The sequence below is a fragment of the Pseudorca crassidens genome, chromosome 21, assembly GCF_039906515.1.
Source record: "Pseudorca crassidens isolate mPseCra1 chromosome 21, mPseCra1.hap1, whole genome shotgun sequence".
Taxonomy (NCBI): Eukaryota; Metazoa; Chordata; class Mammalia; order Artiodactyla; family Delphinidae; genus Pseudorca; species Pseudorca crassidens.
In genome coordinates, this window is record NC_090316.1 from 7,338,039 (window position 1) to 7,361,939 (window position 23,901).

The 23,901-nt window shown below is 36.1% G+C and overlaps 1 protein-coding gene across 1 annotated transcript in view; it reads left to right on the forward strand.

The window, feature by feature from the left end:
• Window positions 1–23,901, forward strand: part of LOC137216194 (A disintegrin and metallopeptidase domain 3-like) — a 106,514-nt gene that overhangs the window by 53,221 nt on the left and 29,392 nt on the right. The window contains 2 exon segments of the mRNA XM_067722114.1: window positions 8,611–8,750; window positions 13,924–14,110. Of these exon segments, the coding sequence (XP_067578215.1) occupies window positions 8,611–8,750; window positions 13,924–14,110 (327 nt within the window).

Below are 23,901 nucleotides of genomic sequence, written 5' to 3' on the forward strand. Positions count from 1 at the left end.
ATCACATTGTGGTTTTGACTGTATTTTTTTTTTTTTTTTTTGTGGTATGCGGGCCTCTCCCATTGCAGAGCACAGGCTCCGGACGCGCAGGCTCAGTGGCCATGGCTCATGGGCCCAGCCGCTCCGTGGCACGTGGGATCCTCCCACACCAGGGCACAAACCCATGTCCCCTGCATCGGCAAGCAGACTCCCAATCACTGCGCCACCAGGGAAGCCCCTTGACTGTATTTTTATGATCACTAGTGATACTGAGCATCTATTCATATGCTTTTTGGTGTTTTGTATATCATCTCTGGAGAAATATTTATTCAAGACCTTAGCCCATTTTTTAATTGGATTATTTGATTTTCTTGTTGTTGAGCTATAGGAGTTCCTTTTTTTTTTGTAACTTTGCATTGCCTTCATCCAGTTCCCCCTCCTCTCAACCCCCGCTCCCAGTACCCACAAATCTAGTCTCTTTTGTATGAGTTTATTTGTTTGTTTTGAATTATAATTGACCTACAACACTATGTTAGTTTCCTTAACACAACATAGTAATTCGATATTTCTATACACTTCAAAATGATCACCACAATAACTCTAGAAATGACATGTTAGCATACAAAGATATTACATAGTTATTGACTGTATTCCCCAAACTACATTTTGTGCCCATGACTCATTTATTTTGCAGTTGGAAGTTGTATCTCTTAATCTATTTCACCTTTTTCTTTCCTTACCCAAACCCCTCCACTCTGGCTGCCACCTGTTTGTCCTCTGTATCTGTAACTCTGTTTCAGCAATTTTTTTAATAATAATTCTTTTCTTAAAAAATATTTACTTATTAGGTTGCAGCAGGCAGGCTCCTTAGTTGTAGCCCCCGGGGTCCTTAGTTGCAGCTTGTCAGCTCCTTAGTTGCGGCACACAGGCTCCTTAGTTGCGGCATTCGAACTCTTAGTTGCAGCATGCATGTGATATCTAGTTCCCTGACCAGAGATTGAACCGGGCGCCTTGCATTGGGAGCCCAGGGTCTTATCCACTGTGCCACCAGGGAAGTCCCTGTTTCTGCTTTGTTATGCTTTTTCATTTGTTTTTAGATTCCACATATAAGTTAAATTGTACAGTATTTGTGTTTCTCTGTCTGACATGTTATACTTACTGTTATATGCTCTAGGTCCATCCATGTTGTCTCAAATGGCAAGATGTCCTTTATTATGGCTGTGTAGTATTCCAGTGTGTGTGTGTGTTTGTGTGTGTGTGTGTGTGTATACATATATTTATTCTTTATCCATTCTTTTATTGATGGACACTTAGGTTGCTTCCATACCTTGACTATCATAAATAATGCTGCAATGAACATAGGGGTGCATATATTTTTTCCTTTAGTGCTTTTGTTTTCTTATGGTGAATACCAAGGAGTGGAATTGTTGAATCATATGGTAATTTTATTTTTAATTTTTTGAGGAATCTCTGTACTGTTTTCCATAGTGGCAGCATGAACTGACATTCCCACAAGGAGTGCACAAGAATTCCCTTTTCTCCACATCCTCAACAATAGTTGTGGGTTGTTTTTATTTGATAATGGCAGTTCTCTCACGTGTGAGATGATATCTCATTCCGGTTTTGATTTGCATTTCCCTGATGATTAGTGATGTTTAGGAATGTTTTCATGTGCCTGTTGGCCATATGTATGTCTTCTCTGGAAAAATGTCTATTCAGATCCTCTGCTCATATTTTAATTGGGTTGGCTTTTTCAGTGTTGAGTTGTGTGTGTTCTTTGTGTAATTTTAATATTAACCCCTAATCAGCTATATCATTTGCAATCATCTCCTCCCATTCAGTAGGTGTCCTGTTAATTTGGTTAATAGTTTTCTTTACTCTGCAGAAGCTTTTTAAGTGTGATGTAGTCTAATTTGTTTATTTTTCCCTTTTGTTTTTCTTGTCAAAGGAGACAGATACAAAAAGTTACTAAGATGTCAAAGAGCTTATTGCCTGTGTGTTCTTCCAGAAGTTTTGTGTTTTCAGGTGTTACATTCAAGTCTTTAAACTGTTTTGAATTTATTTTTGTGCAGGATATAAGAGAGTAGTCCAGTTTGATTCGTTTGCATGTAGCCGTCCAGTTTTCCCAACATTATTTCTTGAAGATGCTGTCTTTTCCCTATGATATATTCTTGCCTCCTTTACCAGAGATTAATTGCCCATATAATTGTGGGTTCATTTCTGAGCTCTCCTATTCTATGCCAGTGAACTATGGGTCTGTTTTTGTCCCAGTACCATACTGTTTTTGATTACTTTAGCTTTGTAGTAAAGTTTAAAATCAGGCAGTGTGGTACCTCTAACTTTCTTCTTTCTTAAGATTGTTTTGGCTATTCAGGCTCTTGTGTTTCCATAATCATTTTGGAATTGTTTACTCTGGTTCTGTAAAAAATGCCATTGGTATTTTGATAGGAATTGCAGTGCATCTGTACTGTCTTGTGCTATATGGTTATTTTAACAATATTCATTCTTCAAATCTTTAAATACAGTATATAATTTCATCTATTTGAGCTGTATTCAGTTTCTTTCATCAGTGTCACGGTTTTCCAAGGATAGGTCTTTTTTCTCCTTAGCTAGATTTATTCATAGATATTTTAATCTTTGTGATGTGATTGTAAATGGGATGTTTTTCTTAATTTCTCTTTCAGATAGTTTGTTGTTAGTTTATAGAAATGCAACATAGTTCTGTAAATTAATTTTTATCTGGCAACTTAAGCATGTTCATTGGTAACCTCTAGTAATTTTGGGGGTCTGTCTTCAGGATTCTGTCTATATAGTATCATGTCATCTGCAAACAGTGTGACCATTTTACTTCTTCTCTTCAAAAATGGATTTTTAAATTTCTTTTTCTTGTCTGATTGCTGTGGGAAGGACTTTCAATACTATGTTGAGTAAACGTAGTAAGAGTGGGCATCCTTATCCCATTCCTGATCTTAAAGGAAATACTTCCAGATTTTCACAACTGAGCTGTGGGCATGTCATATATGGCCTTTATTATGTTGAGGTATGGTCCCTGTATACCCACTTTGTGGTGAGTTTTTATCATAAATGGATGTTGAATTTTGTCAAAGGCTTTTTCTGCCTCTGTTGAGAGGATTGTATCATTTTTCTTTTTGAAATTTTTAAAGTGGTGTATCACATGGATTGATGTGTGGATACTGAACCATCCTTTCACCCCTGGGATAAATCCTACTTGATCATGGTGTATGATTTTTTTAATGCATTGTTGAATTCAGTTTGCTAATCTTTGATAATATAGGAGTTCTTATACTTTGAATATTAACCCCTTATCAGATGAATGATTGGCAAATATTTTCTTCCCTTCTGTAGACTGCCTTTACATTCTGTTGATTGTGCCTTTTGAAGAACAAAGGTTTAAGTTTGGCTTAGTCCTGTTTGTCTATTTCTGCCCCTGAGGTCAGTGATTTTTGCATCATATCCACAAAATCTTCATCAAACCCAATATTGTGAAGTTTTTCCCCATGTTTTCCTCCAGGAGTTTCACAGTTTGCTGTCTTACATTTAGATCTTTATACCATTTTGAGTTAATTTTTGTATATGGTGTAATATAAGGGTCCTACTCTTTCTTTTGTATGTGGATACTTAATTTTCCCATCACCATTTCTTGAAGAGACAGTCTTTTCTCCATTGAGTATTCTTGTTGAAGAAACTGTCCTTTTCCCCATTTTGTGGTCTTGGCACCCTTGTCATAGGTCATTTGACCATATACATGATGTTTTATTTATAGGCTCTCTATTGTATTCAATTTATATATCTTTATGCCAATACCACACTCTTATGATTACTAGAGCTTTGTAATATGTTTTAAAATCAGGAAATCTGAGTCTTCCAACTTTGTTCTTCTTTTTCAAAAAATTTATGTATATTCACGTCCCTTGAGATTCCATATGAATTTTGAGATTATTTGTTTCTATTCTTGCCCCCCAAATGCTATTGGGATTGTGTAGGGATTTCATTGAATCTACAGATTGCTTTGGGTGGTAATGACATCTTAACAATGTTAAGCCTTTCAGTCCATGATCATGGAATGTCTTTCCACTTATTTGTGTCTTCTGTACTTACTTTCAGCCATGTTTTGCAGTGTCTATGTGCAGGTATTTCATCTCATTAGATAGGTTCAATCCTAAGTGTTTTGCTCTTTTAATGTTATTGTAGCTGAAATCATTTTGTTATATTTTTTCAGATTATTCATTATTAATGTATAGAAACAATCAATTGTGCTGATTTTGTATCCTGCAACTTTGCTGAATTCATTTATTAGTTCTCACAGTTTCTTTTATGTGGAATATTTGTGGATTTCTACATATGGGACCATATCATCTGCAAATGGAAATAATTTTACTTTCTTCTTTTCAAGATAGAAGCCTTTCATTTATTTTATTGCTTAATTGCTCTGGTTTGATCTTCCTATACTATATTAAACAGATGTGGCAAGAGTGAGTACCCTACCTTGCTCATAATATTAGAAAAAAAACATTCAGGACTTCACCATTGAGTGTAATGTTAGTTATGTTCTTTTCTCCATGCTCTGTGTTATGTGGAAGTTGTTTTCTTTTTTTTTAATTAATTAATTAATTTATTTATTTTTGGCTGCATTGGGTCTTTGTTGCTGCATGCAGGCTTCTCTAGTTGCAGCGAGCAGGGGTTACACTTCATTGTGGTTTGCGGGCTTCTCGTTGCAGTGGCTTCTTTTGTTGTGGAGTATGGGCTCTAGGTGCATGGGCTTCAGCAGTTGTGACACACAGGCTCAGTAGTTGTGGCTCATGGGCTCCAGAGCGCAGGCTCAGTAGTTGTGGCAAATGGACTTATTTGTTCCGTGGCATGTGGAATCTTCCCAGACCAGGGCTTGATTCTTAACCACTGTGCCACCAGGGAAGTCCCAAGGTTGTTTTCTTACATTCCTAGTTTGTTGAGGATTTTTAATCATAAAAAGGGTATTGACTTGTGTATGCTTTTTTGTTTTTTATTTTAGTCATGTGAGCCTTATCTCTTATTTTCTCAGTTAATCTAGCTAAGAGTTTGCCAATTATGCTGATGTTTTCAAAGAATTAACTTTTTGTTACGTTTTTTTTTCTCTTCTCTAATTCTATTTATCCCTGCTTTGAACTTTATTATTTCTTTCTTTCTGTCTGAGTTTCTATCTTTCTGAGTTCAGTTTGTTCCTATTTTTCTAGTTCTCTGATGTGTAAACTCATGTTTTTTCATTTGAGATATTTCTTCTTTTTTAATGTATTTGTTTACTGCCATAAACTTCCCTCTTAACAGAGCTTTTACTGGATCCCATAAGTTTGGATATATTGTATTTTCATTTTCTTTTTTCTCAGCATATTTTGTAACTTTGCTTTGTGATTTCTTCTTTGGAATCATTGGTGTTTAATGGTGTGTTGTTGGAGTCCCACAAATTTGCAGATTTTCAAGTTCTACTTTTCTTACTAATTTGTAGTTTCATTCCATCAGCATCAGAAAAATATGCTTTGTATAAATTCAGTATTTTAAAGTTGACAGACTTGTTCTGTAGCCTAACAAGTGGTCTACCTTAGAGACATTTCTGTGTGCACTTGAGAAGAACATGAGTTCTGCTGTTGTTGGATGGGATGTTCCACATGTCAGTTAAGACCAGTCAGTCTATCCTGTTGTCCATTATTTACATAATATCTTTTGTCAGATTGTTCTGTCCACTATTCAAAGTGAAGTATTAAAGTTTATTATGTTGCTGTCCATTTAGCCTTTCAATTTGGTCAAGAGGTGCTTCGTATATTTAGTGCTGTAATGTTTGGTGCATAAATATTAAATGATGTATCTTCTTGGTGAAGTGACCCTTTTATCATTATGAAATGTTCTTCCTGGTCTCTTTTAACAGTCTTGAATTTAAAGTATATTTTGTTTGATATTAGTATAGCCATGCCCAGCCCTCTTTTGGTTACTATTTGCATGGAATATCTTTTTCATCCATAACCTTTCAACCTGTGTAAGTCTTCAGATCTAAAGTGACATAGTTGAATCCTGTTTTTTAATCTATTTAGCCTATACATGTCTTTTAATTGAGGAGTTTAATTCATTTACATTTAAATTAATTACTAATAGGAAGAGCTTTTGCCGTTTTGTTAATTTTTTTCTTTATATCCTGTAGCTTTTTGTCCCTTTCATCTTCTCTTTCTGCCTTACTTTGTGTTACATTGATTTTTTAAATTGTGAAATGCATTGGTTCCCTTGTCTTTTCCTTTTGTGTATATTGTAGATATTTTGGTTATGGTTAGTTATGCAATTACTAAGAATATCTCAATTTTATAATTTTAAACTGAAAAACTGATAACAACTTCACTTCAATTACATACATATACTCTATTCCTTTACAGTTCTATCCTTCTCTTTATGTTATTGCATAGATATTAGTTCTGCCATTTAAATTTTATACAGGAGTTAAAAGTGCATATGTGCACCAAAATTATGAAGATATAAGCTAGTATGTTTATCCATGTACTGACCTTCATTAGAGGATTTTATAGTTTTCTTTTGGCCTTATGTTGCTATCGAGCATCCTTCCTTTTAACCTTGAAGACCACCCTTTCTCATTTCTTATACATCAGGTCAGTTGGTAATAAACCCCCACAGCTTTCCTGGAAAAGTCTTCATTATTTTTTGAAGGACAGTTTTACTGGATACAGTATTGTTGATTGACAGATTCTTTCTTTCAGCACTTTGAATGTATTTTTCCCAATACCTCTGGGCTGTAATGTTTCAGCTAAGAAATCCGATAATAACCTTGAGACCTCCCTGATAACTGACAATTCATTTTCTCTTGTTGATTTCAAGATTCATCCCTTTGTCTTTGACTTATAGTGGTTTTACTACATTACGTTTCTCCGTAGGTCTCTTGATTTTCCTAGTTAGGGGTCATTGAGTTTCTTGAATCTGCATGTCCTCAGATTTATAAAGTTTGTGTCAGTGATTTCCTCAAATAAGCCCTCTGTCCCTTTCTTTTCTCTCTTCTCTTTCTGAGGCACCCATAATGCATGTATTGCTCTATTTGTTAGAGTCCATAAGCTCGTCTCTTTTTCTACATTTTGTTTTTGGTTTTTGCTCCCATGAAAAAGTGATTTCAAATGACCTGTCTTCACTTCTGATTTTTCTTCTGCCTGACCAAGTCTACTTTTGAAGACCTCCAGTAAATGTTTGTTTATTGATTTTACTTTACCACAGAATTTCTTTTTATAATATTTTATATCTCTCTATTGATATTTATATCTGGAATTTTTCAGATATTTAGGGCTGGATAATCATGTAAAAATCAATTAATTTAATTGATCCTATCAATAAGCTAAAATGGAAAATATTTGATTATATCGATAGATGCAGAAAACACATTTGACAATTCCAACACAATTTATGATTAAACTCACCAAAGTGGCAATAGAAGCAACTTCCTCAACTTCAGAAAGACTGTCTACAAAAACAATACAGCTTACATCAAACTTAATGTTTAGAAATGAAATGCTTCCTACTAAGATTCGGAACAAGGCAAGAATGTAACCTACCATTCTTATTCAGCTTTGTACTTGCATGCAGAACTAATGATACCAAATATTGTGAGGATTTGCAGCAACAGGTAGTCGCATTCATGTTGATGGGAATACAAAATGGTACAGCCACTGTGATAGACAATTTGGCAATTTATTATAAACTTCAATATTGCCTTACCATATGATCCAGCAGCTGTCCTCTATACCATTTACAAAAATTAGTTGGAAACTTACATCCACAGACTCCTCAGACATGATTATGTATAGCGACTTTATTTATAATTGCCAAAAATTGAAATCACACAAGATGTCTGTTAATCGGTGAATGGATAGAGAAACTGGAGTTAATCCATAAAACGGAATATTATTCAGTATTTTAAAAATTAGCCATCATGCAATTAAAAGATGTGGAGGAATTTTAAAAGTAAAGTGGTTAGTGAAAGAAGCCAATTTTAAAGGGCCACACAAAGTATTATTCCAACTCTATGACATTCTGGAAAAGGCAAAACTATGGAGATAGTTAAAAACATCATTGATTACCAACCAGGGCTTTGTGTGTATCACTTATATCAGAAGTATCACTACTTCTGAAGTTTTAGTTTTTTAATACAAGTATTCTGCCTTTAGAAAAAAAATGTTTGATTTTCTCTCCTAAAACTATTTTTGACATCAAAACTGATTGTCAGTTAAACCCTTAAGAATCTGTGTATTTTTCAGTGTTAACATTAAAAGTGATATAGTTACTGAAACAATGATTAATCTTCTCGAAATATTTTTTTAAGTTTATTAGAATTAAACCAGTAATGTGTCATGAAAACATATGATTAATCTTATTTTGTTATTTGTCAATGCCATTTGGGTTGAAAGTACTATTACTCAAAAAGAATAACAAAATTTAACTTTGTAAAATGCTCTTAAGAAAATCTTAAGATCTTTGGTATACTAGTTTATTAAATTAGTATTTGCATTTAGGTAATATGGCCACAATTACATGAAAAGACCAAGGGTTGAAAAAATAACTTAAGCAACCATTCTGTTTTTCATTTCTATTTAGTATCCAAAGATGATAACCTTAGAGGCATTTTCAGTTGTTTTGGCACAGTTGCTTGGAATTAACCTGGGATTAACATATGATAATGACATCTACAGTTGTTACTGTCCAGGAACTACATGCATAATGAATCCTGAAGCAATGTAAGATGTTTTTTTTATCAAATCTTTGTCTTCTTTTGGGAGGTGTTTCTTACATTTCTTGATGAATAATTTCTCTCAGTATAACTTGAATAAGAATATTTTTATTAAATACATACAAGTTATTTTAAAGCTTATTAAGGGGAATGAGTATTGGATATTGTAGCAAATGTGCTTCATAGTTCTATATTCAGTGCTATAGTATCGAGTCATTGATGATGACTTTGTGTGGAGTGCTAGAACCTTGAGGTGAAATTCATTCATTCTATCAAAAAAATTTTAAAGTATGTACTGTGTCACAAGTATTGTGTTTGTCATAAAAATGATTAGCGAGATAGAAAAAAGCTATATACCTTATATTAGTCCATCAGGGCAGAAACTTAAACAGTTGAAATAAGAATAAACAAGATTTAAACTGCTTATGATAAGTGCCAGGAGGGAAATAAATAGGGAATACATGGGGAGGAGAAACTTTCTGATAAAGTGGTCTAGGACGTTTTCTATGAGGCAAAACTTATGTTAGGACCTGAAAGAGAAGAAATAAATCTAGTCATGTGAAGAACTTGTTGAAAACTTTTCAGGGAAAGCAAGTGAAGTGATACTTGGATAGCAAAAAATTTTAAGAGCTCAAAAGACTGGAAAAAAGGGCTTGGGGGAGGGATAAAACAAAGAAACAAAAGAAATGGCTGAAACTATAAGGAAGAATGTTAAAGGCATAGACATTTAAAAAAACAAAAAAGGAAAGTAAAATACAAAGAGGCCAAGGAACCATGAGTCAGAGGAAGAAGTCCAGGAGGTAACAGGAAATGTAGGAAAGAGCCTGAGCAAGCAATCATGATGTGGAAATTGGGATTTTATGATAAATTTTAAAAAACACATTTTAATTGATTTATGCAGTATGGATAATATAATATATTTTGTAACATGAATGTTAAATATATCAGAAAGAACAGCAATATAGTAATATTGTTACTGAATTAAGTCCTATAGACCCTAGGCTCTCTGCCTGGGCAGGGGAGAGTTCTTTTTTTGTTTTATTCAAGAAACAGAGTAACGAAACCGAAGCTGAGATCCATGGACACAGCACGAGCTCTCCTCAGTGGGCAAGGAATGGAGAAGCAGGAACTCAGTTCACAGATCAACTTCTCACCCAGGTGGTGAGAGGGATTTACTTTTAAAGAGTAAGGACAAAGGCTGGAAGGGTGAGGCTGATGCGGAGGCATATGCATTAGTCTACAAGGGCAGAGGCAGGGCTATTTTGAGGGAGTGGGGAGCCCCCTTTTATTAATCCTTTTTGTTCCTTAGTGGCCATTTATAGGCACTGATAGGTGTGTCATTTAATAAACTAATATAGTAAAATCAGTGTATAATGAGACTCAGGGTCTGTTGGAGGTCAGATTCCTCGCCATCTTGGTCCCAGCTGGTTCCATCTGTTTTGTTTGTTTGTAGCTTCCTTTCTTATCTCTGGACCCTTTGCCTTAAAGATTTATGTTAACTCCTGATAAATGTGCATGTTGGCAGGTTTTGAGCAGAGACCTGGAGCACTTTGGCAACAGTATTTGGTAAATAGTGATTCTCATAATAATCTACAGCAGTTTCATAAGACTGAGAGGAAGAGAGATGTCAAGAATTATTTATAGAGGTTCTGGTTCAAGATGGTGAGTTAGGAAGAACTTGAACTTCTGTCCACTCTCAGACAAGCCAACTCTATGGCTACGCATGGAACAATTTCCTCAGAAAAAACCAGAAAGCATGCTCAAGACACCTACACACACACACACACACACACACACACACACACAAAAGACACCTACACAGAGGGCAAACGAGAAGAAACAACATCGAAGAGGGTAGGAAAGGCTAAGAACAAATCTCACCATAATTCCTACCCCCAGCAAGGTGACCCACAATTGGGAGGGAACTCAAACCTAGAGATTCTCTCTGAGGGGTGAAGGATTTGAACGCTTATTGGACACCCTAACCGGTAAGACCTGCAACTGAGAGATGAACCCCCAAACATCTAGCTGTGAAAGACAATTGGACTTGCACATGTGAGCCAAATAAGGCTATAGTGAACCAAGAAAGAGATCTTAAAACTTTTGAACTCACTTGCCACCTCTGTGGCCTATTGAGAGGCACCCAGTCTTTATGCCAAAGAGGCTTATTTTCTCATATTAACGTGTTGGCTGGAAGGTCAGGCCTCTAATTGAACACACATCTAGAAGCCTGCTAAGGTACTCTGTGGGGATGGAGGCTGGTGGATGCCACCTTTGTGTTCTCCCTCTACCTCGCTACAGCTTGCTGGATTCTCCTGGAAAGGAGCTTGCACCGTCCCCTGGCACCCCAGTTTTTGCGGTTGCCACCCACAGCTTGCCACCTCTAGATCACTGGGCTCTGGTGGCCAGCTGGGTTTAAGCTCACAGGTCCCACAAAACTGTAAACAATGGAAAAAGTTTTCTTAAACAGCTACGACCCCCAGGTCGCAGCGAGAGGCCACAGTCCTAGGAACCCAATCTTTCTGTGAAAGAGGCCTATTAGCTTATCTTCATAGCTGTGGCCTGAGGGGCAGGCTTCTAATGAAACCCATGTCTAAAGTCACACTGTAATCTTTTTCAGAGGCCTTGGAGGATGGGAACTATCTTCAAGGCCTCCATCTGCCATGTTCCAGAGAACCAGTATCTCCAGGAGGGGAGTTTGTACAGGCTTCTGCTGCTTTAGTTTCTGTGGCTGCTGCCCAGGAGACACCCCCTGATGGCCCAGCTCTGGTGCCCAGAGGGACTTGCGTTCCTGGGTCCCCTGTGACTGTAACAGTAACGATTGGAGAGGTAGTTCATGGCGAGCTGTCACGCCAGGGCACTGCACGGGTAGCAGACTGAAACACACCCCAGATTTTCTGTGAAAGTGGCCCATTTACTTGTCCAGGAGCTTCTGCCTGAAGGGCATGCTGACTGTTTGGCTCACATCTTGGGGCCAACGGTGATTCTCTCAACAAGCAGAGGCCAGTGGGCATAACTGTTCACCCTCTCCCTTCCTTGCTCCAGCTCCTCAACGTCTCTCAGAAAGGACCTTACAACCTTGTCTGGCGCCCTGAATTTTGTTGCTGCTGCCGGGGAACATGTGTAGACCACCTGGCTCGGTGGCCAGCAGGACTTATGCGTGTGGGTACCACAGGACGGTAACCCACAGAGAAAGTGTTTCAGCTGGTTGCCACCTGCATGGCACAGCAAACAGACCCTAGAACCAGAATTGCAGTCTTTCTGTGAAAGAAGTCTTTTAGCTTACCTTCATAACTGCTGCATGAGAATCAGGTTTCTAGTTAAACACAAATCCAACAACTGACTGTGATCCTTTCCAGAGACCGCAGAAGGCGAGTGCTATCACTGGACTCTCTATCTGCTGTACCCTAGAGTGCCAGTGTCTTCCATAGAGGAGCTTCTACAGGTGCCTGGTGCACTATTTTTTGTGGCTGCTGCCTGGAGACACCTGTTGATCATGTAGCCCTAGTGGCAGGGGAGCTTGTGCTCCTGGGTTTCCTGGAGCTATAACAAACAGGCAGTTCTTGATAGCAAAAGACCCTGAATAGCCATAGCAATCTTGAGAAAGAAGAACAAAGTTGGAGACATCATATACCTGATTCCAGGGCTACGACAGACAAAAGCAAACAAGCCTGGAACATTTGTGTCAGAGTATAAGGAGGCGTTCAAAGAATTATGGAGATTTGTCACAGGGACACAAAGCAGTTTGAAAGGGGCTCCCCATAGGCAAATCTGGGACAATTTGAAAGTCATTTGTAATGTTTGTAATGGATTATAACCCACTGAGTGTAATAGGAAGATATGATTCCATATTCATGTAAATACATGAATGAATTGAAAATGTGATTAGAACTGAGATTTTACATAAAACTTCTCTTCAAATAATTATTAAGTGATAAGAAAGGAAAGAAATGTTAGAGTGAAGACTGGCAGACACACCTTAATCAACTGATCAAAGTGACTTTTACCAAAAATATAACAAGTTGAAATCATGTGCTGTCTGTTAGGATGCAATGGAGCAGACCGTCAGCAACACTTCTGTGATGAGGTTGCCAAGATGCATAACCTCAGTCTAACTATGGGGAAACATTTCATAAACCCAAATTGAGGGACATTTTACCAAATAATCAGCCTGTAATTATAAAACGTTTCACTGTCATGAAATTCAACAAAAATTGTAATCAACTAAGCTAAGGAGACATGAGAACTAAATGCAGTGGTTGATTTTGAACTGGATCCTTTTGCTATAAAGTGCCAATACTGTGATGAAGGGGAAATTTGAATGTGATGTGAGGATTAGATTTTAGCACCGTATCATTATTTCCTGATATTGAAGGTGTGATTTCAGAGAATTCATTACTGTGTAAGAGTTATACATTAAAATATTTAGAGTAATCAGGATCTCCCGTTGGCAACTTACTCAACCATTTCAGGAAACAAAATTTGGTTTTCGTACTTTTGTATCATTTCTCTAATCTCATAGAGATTGTTACAAATTTAAACAAAAGCCCATTAAACAGTGCACTTAGAAATATAAAAATATCAAAATAAAAAGAATCTAGGGTTTATACATTCTATATACTCAGTGTTGAGATATTTTAATTAATTAATTTTGTTACCAAAGTACAAATAATTCTGACTTTTAATTAACACAGTCCACCATTGTTTATTCCTTCATTTTTCCATATTATTCCTAGTATGTTTCATTTTCTTAAGTAGAGGATGTTAAGGTTACATGATTTAGAATATATTAAACAAAATAGTGCTTGGCACACAAAAAGCTCTGTTTAAGTATGTCTTACTATTTACTATTTTCATTATTATTGACAACACCATCATAATTATAATAATTGTATGATAATATATAATATAATAATATAATATAATTTAATAATACCCAATATAATAATTATTATATTTTATTATTATTTATATTATTATAATTATTAGATGTCTGTTATATTGAATTATAATAGAAATGAACTTATTCTTGCATTACTAATTGTATTAAAAATAAAGCAGTCTCCCGTTTTGGCTATTCTCTAAGTGAAGTAGTACAGAATTCATAGTACATTATTGAAGGAGTATTACTTTGATACTGATTTTATTCCTTTTAACTGAGGAATATAATTTAATTTCAGACGTTCCCGTGGTGTAAAGTTTTTCAGCAGTTGCAGCATGGATGAATTCAAACATACAGCTTCACAGCCTGAATTTGAATGTCTTCAGAATCGAACAGTTTCAAAAGTGGTTCCACAAGGAAGAGTTTCAGTTTGTGGCAATGGAGTTTTGGAACCGCCAGAGCAATGTGATTGTGGTGGGCCAGAGGTTGGTGAGAAACATTAATAGCTTATCTAAAGATTTGTTTCTGTGTTCCTCATGTAGTCTTATAAATATAGTTGTGATATAAATGGGAGAGCTTTTTTTTTTAATGTTGCACCATTTTATCAAATAGCTAAGATGGGGAGATACAAGGCATATGATAACTGGCTCATCCTGAATTTGAAACATTTGAAGAATTTAAGTTTGGGGTAAGTGCAGTGTGGTTAAAGAAGTAGATTTTCCTTGTTGTGTAAACATTACCCACCTTTCTGTATCATAAACATCAGTTCCAACAGTAGTATAATTATCACCTAAATCATCCCTGAATTCCTCCAAAGTGCCTGAATTGGATCACTGAGTTATTAAATGTATGCTGTTGTTTACCTCCTCGTCTCCTACTTCCAGTTCTTGCATGTATAGAGCCTCATTTATATTAACTTCGTTTCGCAGAATTGGGTTAATCACAATCCTTGGTTTGTTGTTATATTTAGCTTTTTGCTATTTGTCTTCTTGTTTTTCATTTGTGCTTGGTAAGATAGCTAATCATTGCATTTTGTTGTTGTTGCCTTCATATACTCGTGCGGTGATTATTTTAATGTTTCATATTTGCTTGCTGAGATGTAAGCTCTAATTGTTAGGAGCTAAAATCTGTATAATCTGATTGCATTATAATTTTTAAGTGAATGACTCAAATCTTCTGTATATTTTTACTAATTTTGTTTGCCTGAACTCTCAGCACTCGAGAAATAATATTGATATCTCCAACTATACGGTTGGATTTGCCTAATTCTCATTATCATTTACTCAATTCATATTTTATATATTTTGTATTTCTTTTATATGGTGTAAATTTATTTACAATTGTTGCACCTTCCTAGAAATTTAATACTTTACCTTCAAATACTGACTCTCTTTATTTCTAATGTTGATTTCTGTTTTAATGTCTATTTGGTCTGGTATATATCTGTATATCTGTATACATATTTTATGTCTATATCTATGCACACACTAGCTTCCTTAAATCAGTATTTCCCTGATATTTCTCTATTCTCATTTAGGTTTTCTTTACTATCAGGTTCAGTATTTACCTTAGGTTTTAATTTATTATTCAGTCTGTCCTTGATTTATAAGATTAACTCAAATATTATTGTGATTAATACTTTTACATATTTTTAAATTAACTAAAGTCCATAGTTTATTCAGATTTCCTTTGTTTTTACCTAATGGCATTTTTCTGTCCCAGGATCTTTTCCAGGATACCTCATTACATTTAATTTTCTTATGCTCCTCTAGATTGCATATTTTTATAATTTTAGTTGTCTCAAAATTTTTATATTTTCTATATTCAATTTGCCACATTTGTTCTTAACTGAATTTTTGTTGAATCTGTTTATTTTGTTTTCCTTTCTTCCAGTATTTCTTTTAGTGATTTAGTCTGTATGTACTGTTTATTTTCCTTTAGTGATTATCTTTGTATTTTTACCATAGATGTTTAATGGTAAACATCTATCTGGGCCACATTCTTCCCAGATCACAGTGTTTACAACCCAATTAACTTTCTTGTAAAATACTCTTGTAAAATATTTCATTTCTTTACATTAGAAAGTACTATGAAGAATTTATTCAGAAAATAGTTGCTTTATTTTACCTTCCATTCTTTTTTTTTTTTTTTTTTTTTCTTTTGCGGTACGCGGGCCTCTCACCGTTGCGGCCTCTCCCGTTACGGAGCACAGGCTCCGGACACGCAGGCCCAGCGGCCATGGCTCACGGGCCCAGCCGCTCCGCGGCACGTGGGATCCTCCCAGACCGGGGCATGAACCCATGTCCCCTGCATCGGCAGGCGGACTCCCAACCACTGCGCCACGAGGGAAGCCCTCCATTCCTTTTTATCAGTGTTTTTGTATGTCGAAGTTTCTTTCAGAAATAATCTCCCGTTTAATTATAATTTTCTTTAAAATATATTTTAGTACAGTTCTCTCTATAGTAAACTCTGCCCACTTTTGTTTAGCAGTAAATATTTATACCATTCCATTATTTCACTGTGATATATAATATATATGAAATATATACAGGAAATATGGATGAAGAGTGTAATACATAGATACTTAACAAGCACCTGAATACTTTGCACTAAGGTCAAAATAATCCTTACCTCTGCCAAAGAATTTCTTTGTGTGTCCACTCTCAATATGCCTCCTTTTCCCAATCATCATTTAGAATTTAAAGGTATCATTTCAGTACTTTCTTGTCATCATAGTTTTAGTTTTACCTCCTATTTTCCCATCTTTATACAATATAGTTTGATTAACTGTGTTCTACTATTATGTAATTGGCAATCATATGATTTGTGTCATTTGTAACTTGGTCTTTCACCCAGTATTGTACTTGGAACATCCATCAACTTTTGAATGTAGCTATATTCCAATTGTTTTCATTGCTTTTAGTATTGAGTTTATGAAAATTTCAGTTTATTTATGCATTATTTGTGAAATGAAAACTTAAGTTTATTTCAATTTATGACTGTAAAGACTCATTTATTTATGAATTTTCTTGCACATGTTTCCTGCTGCACACGTGCCTGCATTTCACTAGGGTGTATGTGTACCGACAAGTGAATGTGCTGTGTCATGAGGTATACATGTATATATAACTTTGAGGATACCTTACTTACTTTGGGTTTTCCTATGGTTGAATGGTCTTTTCATGTCTTTTACACATTTGTCTGTCATTTCATTCGCATTCACTTGTATGAATTATCAGGAATTTATCACCAATATGCTGGAAGGCTAGGATGTATGCTGATTCTTCAGTAAACTAAGTTTTTTCGGCATGAGACAAGTCTTACAGAGAGGACCTTCAGTGACCTAGTAGTTTAGGTAAAGGAGTAGGTGGGCTATTTCTGTTTCTTATGGGTGTACAGCTTCCTGTTTGTGGACTTTACCAGTGTCAGAGGCCAATCTGTTTATAGTGGAACTTTCCCGGGAAAAGTTCTTCACTGAACCATGGGATAAAGTTCATTAGTTCCAAATTCCAGGAGCCAGTGGATATCAGGAAATTTAGGGCCATTGGATGAAATCAGCTGTGTAAATGATCAGAGATGCCTGCGGTTACAGGGGGTCCTAATCAGTTGCAGTGCCCAGTGGCCGGGGTTTTTTTCCCTTTTATCCTGGACAGCTTTCAATGATTCTTCTGGCTGAGCTCCACCTACCCCCATTGAAATGTAACTGCTTGTTTTGTAAGTCAGTATAGATGGATTATTTGGATTGTAGAGTCTGTCTTTAGTCATATATGCTTAAATAGCATGGGATGCAAATTTTCTCAGTTGCAGACCATTCTAAAAGTGTTATGATTTTGACAGAATACCTATACATTCAATAATATTTCACACTGGTATAATAATATTTCAGATTTGGTATAATCCTGAGATGACATATTATTGTGGGGAGGAGAGTAAAGTGGTGCTCTAAGTCTTGCCTAATGAAATTGAAATGAACTTCGTCAGCTTCCCAGAATGGAAGTTTTTACTGCTAGTGAAAAGTACTAGCAGTATCTAGTGCTATATGCTAAAGGCCAGTAGTGGCAAAAATTATTTTAATTATTGTTGATTTGTTAATCACTCTGGAACAATGGTTTCCACTTCCGTTTAAACCTCAGTACTTTAATATAAGACTCTAATTGCCTGTGACTTCCTCTAGCCAGACAGTACTTTTTTTTTTTCTCGTTTGCAACATTTTACAACCTTGAAACGCTTTAGGAATATAGGCAGTTCTTAGTTTATCACCAACATACATCACGTCTGAGACCTGAGAACAAATTTATCCAATGATAAAGACTAACAAAAGAACAAAAATATATAAAAGGCGTAAAACAAACTAATGGCCAGGGTAGTTCATTGTTTAATAAGCTCAGACATACACATTTGCAGAAAATGTAACTGGCTCTAAAGTTACTTGTAGCTGCTTGTGCGTGATGTGGACCATAGAACGTCCATGGCCTGCCCCAGCTGATCGCACAGTACTGAGTATCCTTGGCTTTCAAGGTGGCACCATTGTCTGACTAGATGTGTAAATATCATCCATTTAGGAGTACTTGATTAGTATGATTCATGTCTGCTGTGCAGAGGAATTGCTGTGTCATATCTGGAAAGGTGTCTATTGCAGTCAATGTCAAACAATACCCTCGAGAGGAGATTAGGGGCTAACATGCTGTATTTGTGAGGACTGGCCATGTCCATTGCCCTGGGCTGTGTGCCCTGGATTTCCTTTTCTCACTTGACTGTAACTGGTAGAAAAGACACATTTGCCTGTCTTCCTCGGTCCCAAGTGCTGGAAACACTAGGTCTTGTTTTGGAGCCCAGTCTTGGATTATAAGTGGATTCCAAGTGTCTCAGAACACATAGATGTGTTATAAATTGTTTTCAGTATCTAAACTTGCAAGCTGATTTTGATCTTTTGGGTCTAGTGAGATACTGAAGAAAGATTTTACTACAATTTCCACCACCACACACCAAGTGCCTTCGGTCTGTAACTGCATCATACCTGGAACTGCCATTGCTATTGGAGCCACTGCCATGTTTAGCTTATATAAGCCACCTTTTACTGGCCAGGCAGGGCTGTTAAAAGATGACAGATTTTCTTGAGTATCCCTGCATATGCTGTCTCCTTGATCAAGACAGTGATCTTCTGACCAGCTCCCTTTCCCCTTCCTATTCCTTTCTCCCCCTCTCCTTACCACTGTATCTTGTGCCGCTTCACAATAACAATCTAGATAGGCCAGGATAGCTATGTGGCTTCTAGTCATAGACTCATCCCTACTTCCACTGTCTTAATCGTAGCATTTCCACATTGAGAGCGTCCCTTAAAATCAAGAGAACTGTTACATTTTTGTAGAATATCTATCCCCATCATCTATTCAGCATAAATCTGTTATTTATGACTGTTTGGGTATGTGTTAGCCCTAAAGAACCCACCAGAAATGTATGTGATTTGAGAGCATTTCCAAATCTAGTAAGAATATTCTTTCAATCTCACCCCTGGGGACTTCCTGGTACTATAATGGCCTGTGCTCAGGATAGATGAAAGGCTTGACAACTTGGTTACCATCACTTCTCCAATCCATCTTGACCAGTGTATATGGCTTTCATTTCATGTGGATGAAACCCTTTATTCTTATCCTGTTTATTGTTGAAGGAGGTTAAGATCTGTGTACAGAGTGGGTACCAAACATTTGGGGTGAATGCCAATCAAATGGTATCACGTCAGACAGGATAGTCTGCCAATAGTCAATACATGGTGTCCAGGAATAATTCCTGCTCACAGCCCAAACCTTAGGGTACCATGGCTATTCTGTAGCCCGGTAGTGAGAGAGACTCTCTCCGAAGGGCAGACAAACAATTTCCGCATTAGATTCTCTCTGGCCTAATATCCATGTCTACATGAACATAGGACTCAGACTTGAACCATTGATTTTTCTGTCCCTTGGCCTGCAGGAAATTACATTTAGCTTTTGCCAAGGTGTCCATTCTGGGTAGTTTATTGCCCAGTTCCTAAATAGTTTTTCAAAGATTATTCCTGCGATACAAGAGTATGTTCAGTTGTCTCTGATAGCCTGTTTGCACTGTGTGGATGAACTGATTAATCTGATTTGGGTCACTATTTCATTATCTGGGCACTCTCAAGTCTTCATTTAAAATCCAAGATGGAGTCACAGTGGACCTAAGGGAAGAGGTAGCTTGCCCCACTGGATTTCAAGGGTATGTATTGGAAAATGAGAATTCATCTTGGATAGGCCACTGTTTTATTATGGCTGTAAAGACTGTTAAAAGAAACAGGGTCATCCCTGGTGGCACAGCGGTTGAGAATCTGCCTGCCAATGCAGGGGACACGGGCTCGAGCCCTGGTCTGGGAAGATCCCACATGCCGCGGAGCAACTGGGCCCGTGAGCCACAACTACTGAGCCTGCGCGTCTGGAGCCTGTGCTCCACAACAAGAGAGACCGCGACAGTGAGAGGCCCGCACACCGCGATGAAGAGTGGCCCCCACTTGCCGCAACTAGAGAAAGCCCTCGCACAGAAACGAAGACCCAACACAGCACAAATAAATAAATTAATTAATGAATTAAAAACAAACAAAAACGAAAACAAGACACCAGGCCCCAAATGGAGTCCCTTATGCTAAACCTCACATCACCAAACTGAGAGATTTACCTTAACTACACTTTTGGCTCTTCCAGAAATGGAATCTTAAACCAGTCAATCAGGAATCATCTGGCCAGCACTAGTTAGGTAATCTGCCTGATAGACCCCTGCCATCCCCTAAAGGAAAGTAACTTTGCAATAATCAGCCCACCTTTTTGCCAGTATAACTTCCTTGTTCCCACTTCCTTCTGCCTATAAAAGTCTTCCATATTTTACAGCTCTTAAGCGTTTCTTTCTTTTTTTTTTTTTTTTTTTACTTTTTTTTTCTTTTCTGGCCATGCCGTGTGGCATGCAGGATCTTAGTCCCCTGACCAGGGATCAAACCCGTGCCCCCTGCAGTGGAAGTGCAGAGTCTTAACCACTGGACCACCAGGGAAGTCCCGTGGAGCTTCTTTCTAACTGTTAAATTGGATGCTGCCCTTTTGAATCAGTTTTTGCTCAAATAAACTCTTAAAAGTTTTAATATGCCTCAGGTTATCTTTTAACAAGACCTACTGCAGTAAGCCCCGATAGGTCTTTACATTCTCTTTCTCCACATCCATGTCATTAGACAGTGTGTTCATTGACCAGTGGTGCTTAGAGCATGAGGTTGGTTCTGAAAGTGGCTGTGTGACTTTGAAGCCTTCATATCCAGCAGAACTTACATCGATCCATAATATGCTATTTGGATGAGACTTTATGACTTCATCAGGCTTTTGCCTACGCACATCTCTAATTTCTTTCTTTTCTTACTCATTGTAAGAACATATCTCAGTAAATTTTGGAGTGACTAAACCGGTCTTGATCACCAGGACTTTTCTATCTATAGTTATGGCCACCAGCAGAAGGGAAATAGTTTTTATTTTCTTGAAAGTATAGGTGGGTGAACAGCAAGCCCAATAAACTTTGTTTCGTGTCGCAAGACCATCAGTTCCCACTGATGGAACCTTTCAGGAGTCTCAACAACAGTGGTCAAAAACCATTTGCCCTCACTGTCACTGAAGACTTTACTGAACAAGTCTGCTTCTGCATATCATACCTGGCCAGATGATCCATGCGACCTATCTGCCTTTATATCCACAAAGGCATTGTGACCTTGTCTTTTCTTGTCTGCACAGAGACTCATGATGTGTCTAGGTGGCCTTCATTATACTTATTTATATTTTCTTTCTGACTTGCTGAGTTTTTGAATTTGAGTGATGCTATACCTGATTAAATGTGGAAAATATGTAGAACGTTTACATTACCACAGACAGTTTTCCCTTACCTCATCCAAGCCAATCCCATAAATATCTAAACTTCTAATTTCTGTCACAACACATTCATTGTACTATTAAGTTTATAACAAAGTGTCAAAATGCTTTCCAAAATGGTTGTAATATTGTGCATTCCATCCATCTATGTATAACAGTGGCGGTTGTTCTGAATCCTCACCACTTTTGTTACTGCCAGTCTTTTTCATTTTAGTCATTTCAGTTTGTGCTGGTATCTCATTGCAGTTTTAGTTTGTATTTTCCTGATGACTAATTATATGGGACAGTATTTCATGTGATTATTGGGCATTCATATGTTTCCTTTTTAAAATGTCTGTTCAACTATTTTACAAAGTTTAATGGGGTTGTCTTTTTATTATATACTTACAGGAATTCTTAATATAAACTATACACAAGCCTTTGCCAGGTTTTCTCCCAGTATGTGGCTTAGCTTTGTGTTTTCTTAATGACATCTTTCAAAGAGTCAAAGTTTTTAATTTGATGAAGTCCAGTTTATAATTTTCTTCTTTGATATATTATGCTACTTGTAGCCTATCTATCCTAAATTTGTGAAGCTTCCTTGTAAATGTTCTTCTAGAAGTCTACAAATTTTAGTTTTTATGTGTATGATCCATTTTGAGTAATTTGTAGCACTTTGCAAGTTAAGGATCAAGGTATATTTTTCTCAAGGTATTCAATTGTTGAAGAGACTGTCCTTCCCCCATTGAATTACCTTGGTACATTTACTGAAAAACCATTCATGACATACTTTGTGTTCCAATAATCTACGTATCTATCCAGTACCAGGTCTCCTTATCCTAATGCACAAAATCAGGTAAAATGTATCTTCATGTTTAGTTTCTTCTTTCTCAAGATAGATTTGGCTATTTTAGGTCTTTATATTTCTATGTAAACTTTTAAATCAACTTTTCCATTTCTACCCACCCCCTAAAAAAAAAAAACTCTTGAAATTTTTTTAAAAATCTAAAGATGAATTTATGGAGAATTGAATAGTATACATAATGTGATTTTCAAACTATGAACAAGGTATATTGTTCCATTTATTTAGGTGTCTGTAATTACTTAAATTTAACCCTAAGTAGTTCATGTTTTTTAATATTATTGTAAATTGCATATTTTTTTTAAAAAATTCAATTTTCAGTGCATTTTGCAAGTATATAGAAATAAAATTAAATAATGAAAGTTGTTGATTCCTCCTGTAGTCAGCTTAGCATTACTTTGAATGACTGGTTTATATTTTGGAAAATACCTGCAAAATGCCTAAGTCAAAATTATCAAATAACCAATAAATATCTGAAAAAGAGTATGCTTATGGTGTTTATTCCAGAAATAGAGAAATGTTTCAGTATTTTTCAACATATATCATTAAAGTAACAGAGAGATAAAAATTACAAGATATTAAATATTGAAGAAACATTTGATAAAATGTTTGGACAGCTAGGAGTAAAAGAATGTTCTTTGATTTCTCAAATTTCTCAATGATAAACCACAGTTACCTATGTTACAAAGTCCTCGCTTCCAGTCCCATGATGGAATTCCATTTTTAAACTACATGTCATAAAAGGCCAATTTCTAAGCCTGGTATTTAGTCTAGGTTTCCATTATACATTGAGTATTGTCCAGATATGTTTTGCACTGTAGTAGGCTTTCTCTTTGATTCTAGGTGTTAGAGATTTCCCTTTCACGTCATTGGTTTTTGTTTTATTTTCCCCAATGTTAATGTCTACTATGTGTTTAATCTTCCATCTTCACTAAATTCTCTTGATAGTTTTCATTAAAATATTTATATTGTGAAGCATAACACATTCTTCTTAATAATGAAACATGAAAATTAAAAAAGAAAGAATATCATCTGATTCCTGTAAATATTACAAGGTGTTATATAGTAATAGAATTTGGGATATACTTTAATAATATGCAATTGATGTAATTGAAGACATTATATTTAATTTTATATAGGACATTATATGAGTATCCAGGTATAATAAAATATCAGGAATAAATTATTATTCTATAAACACAACTGATAATTTAATTTTGAGGGAAAAGATACATTATTATAGTTATTTTTACAATATACTATTCAAAATATTTAATGTCAAATAAAAATACATATACACACATATATGTATATATATAACAAAACTTTTACACACACACTGTACCTTCACATACTTACTGGGGTTAGGGTGGAGGAAAGTTTTATACATAAACTTTTAGAACAAATCCCAAAGAAAGTTGGCAGTTGTCAGATTTCACAATATCATAATAACAAAATTTTTTTTAAAAAAACTGCCAAAATAGAAATAAATTGTCATGACAAATTATAAAACACTGTAAAGTATATT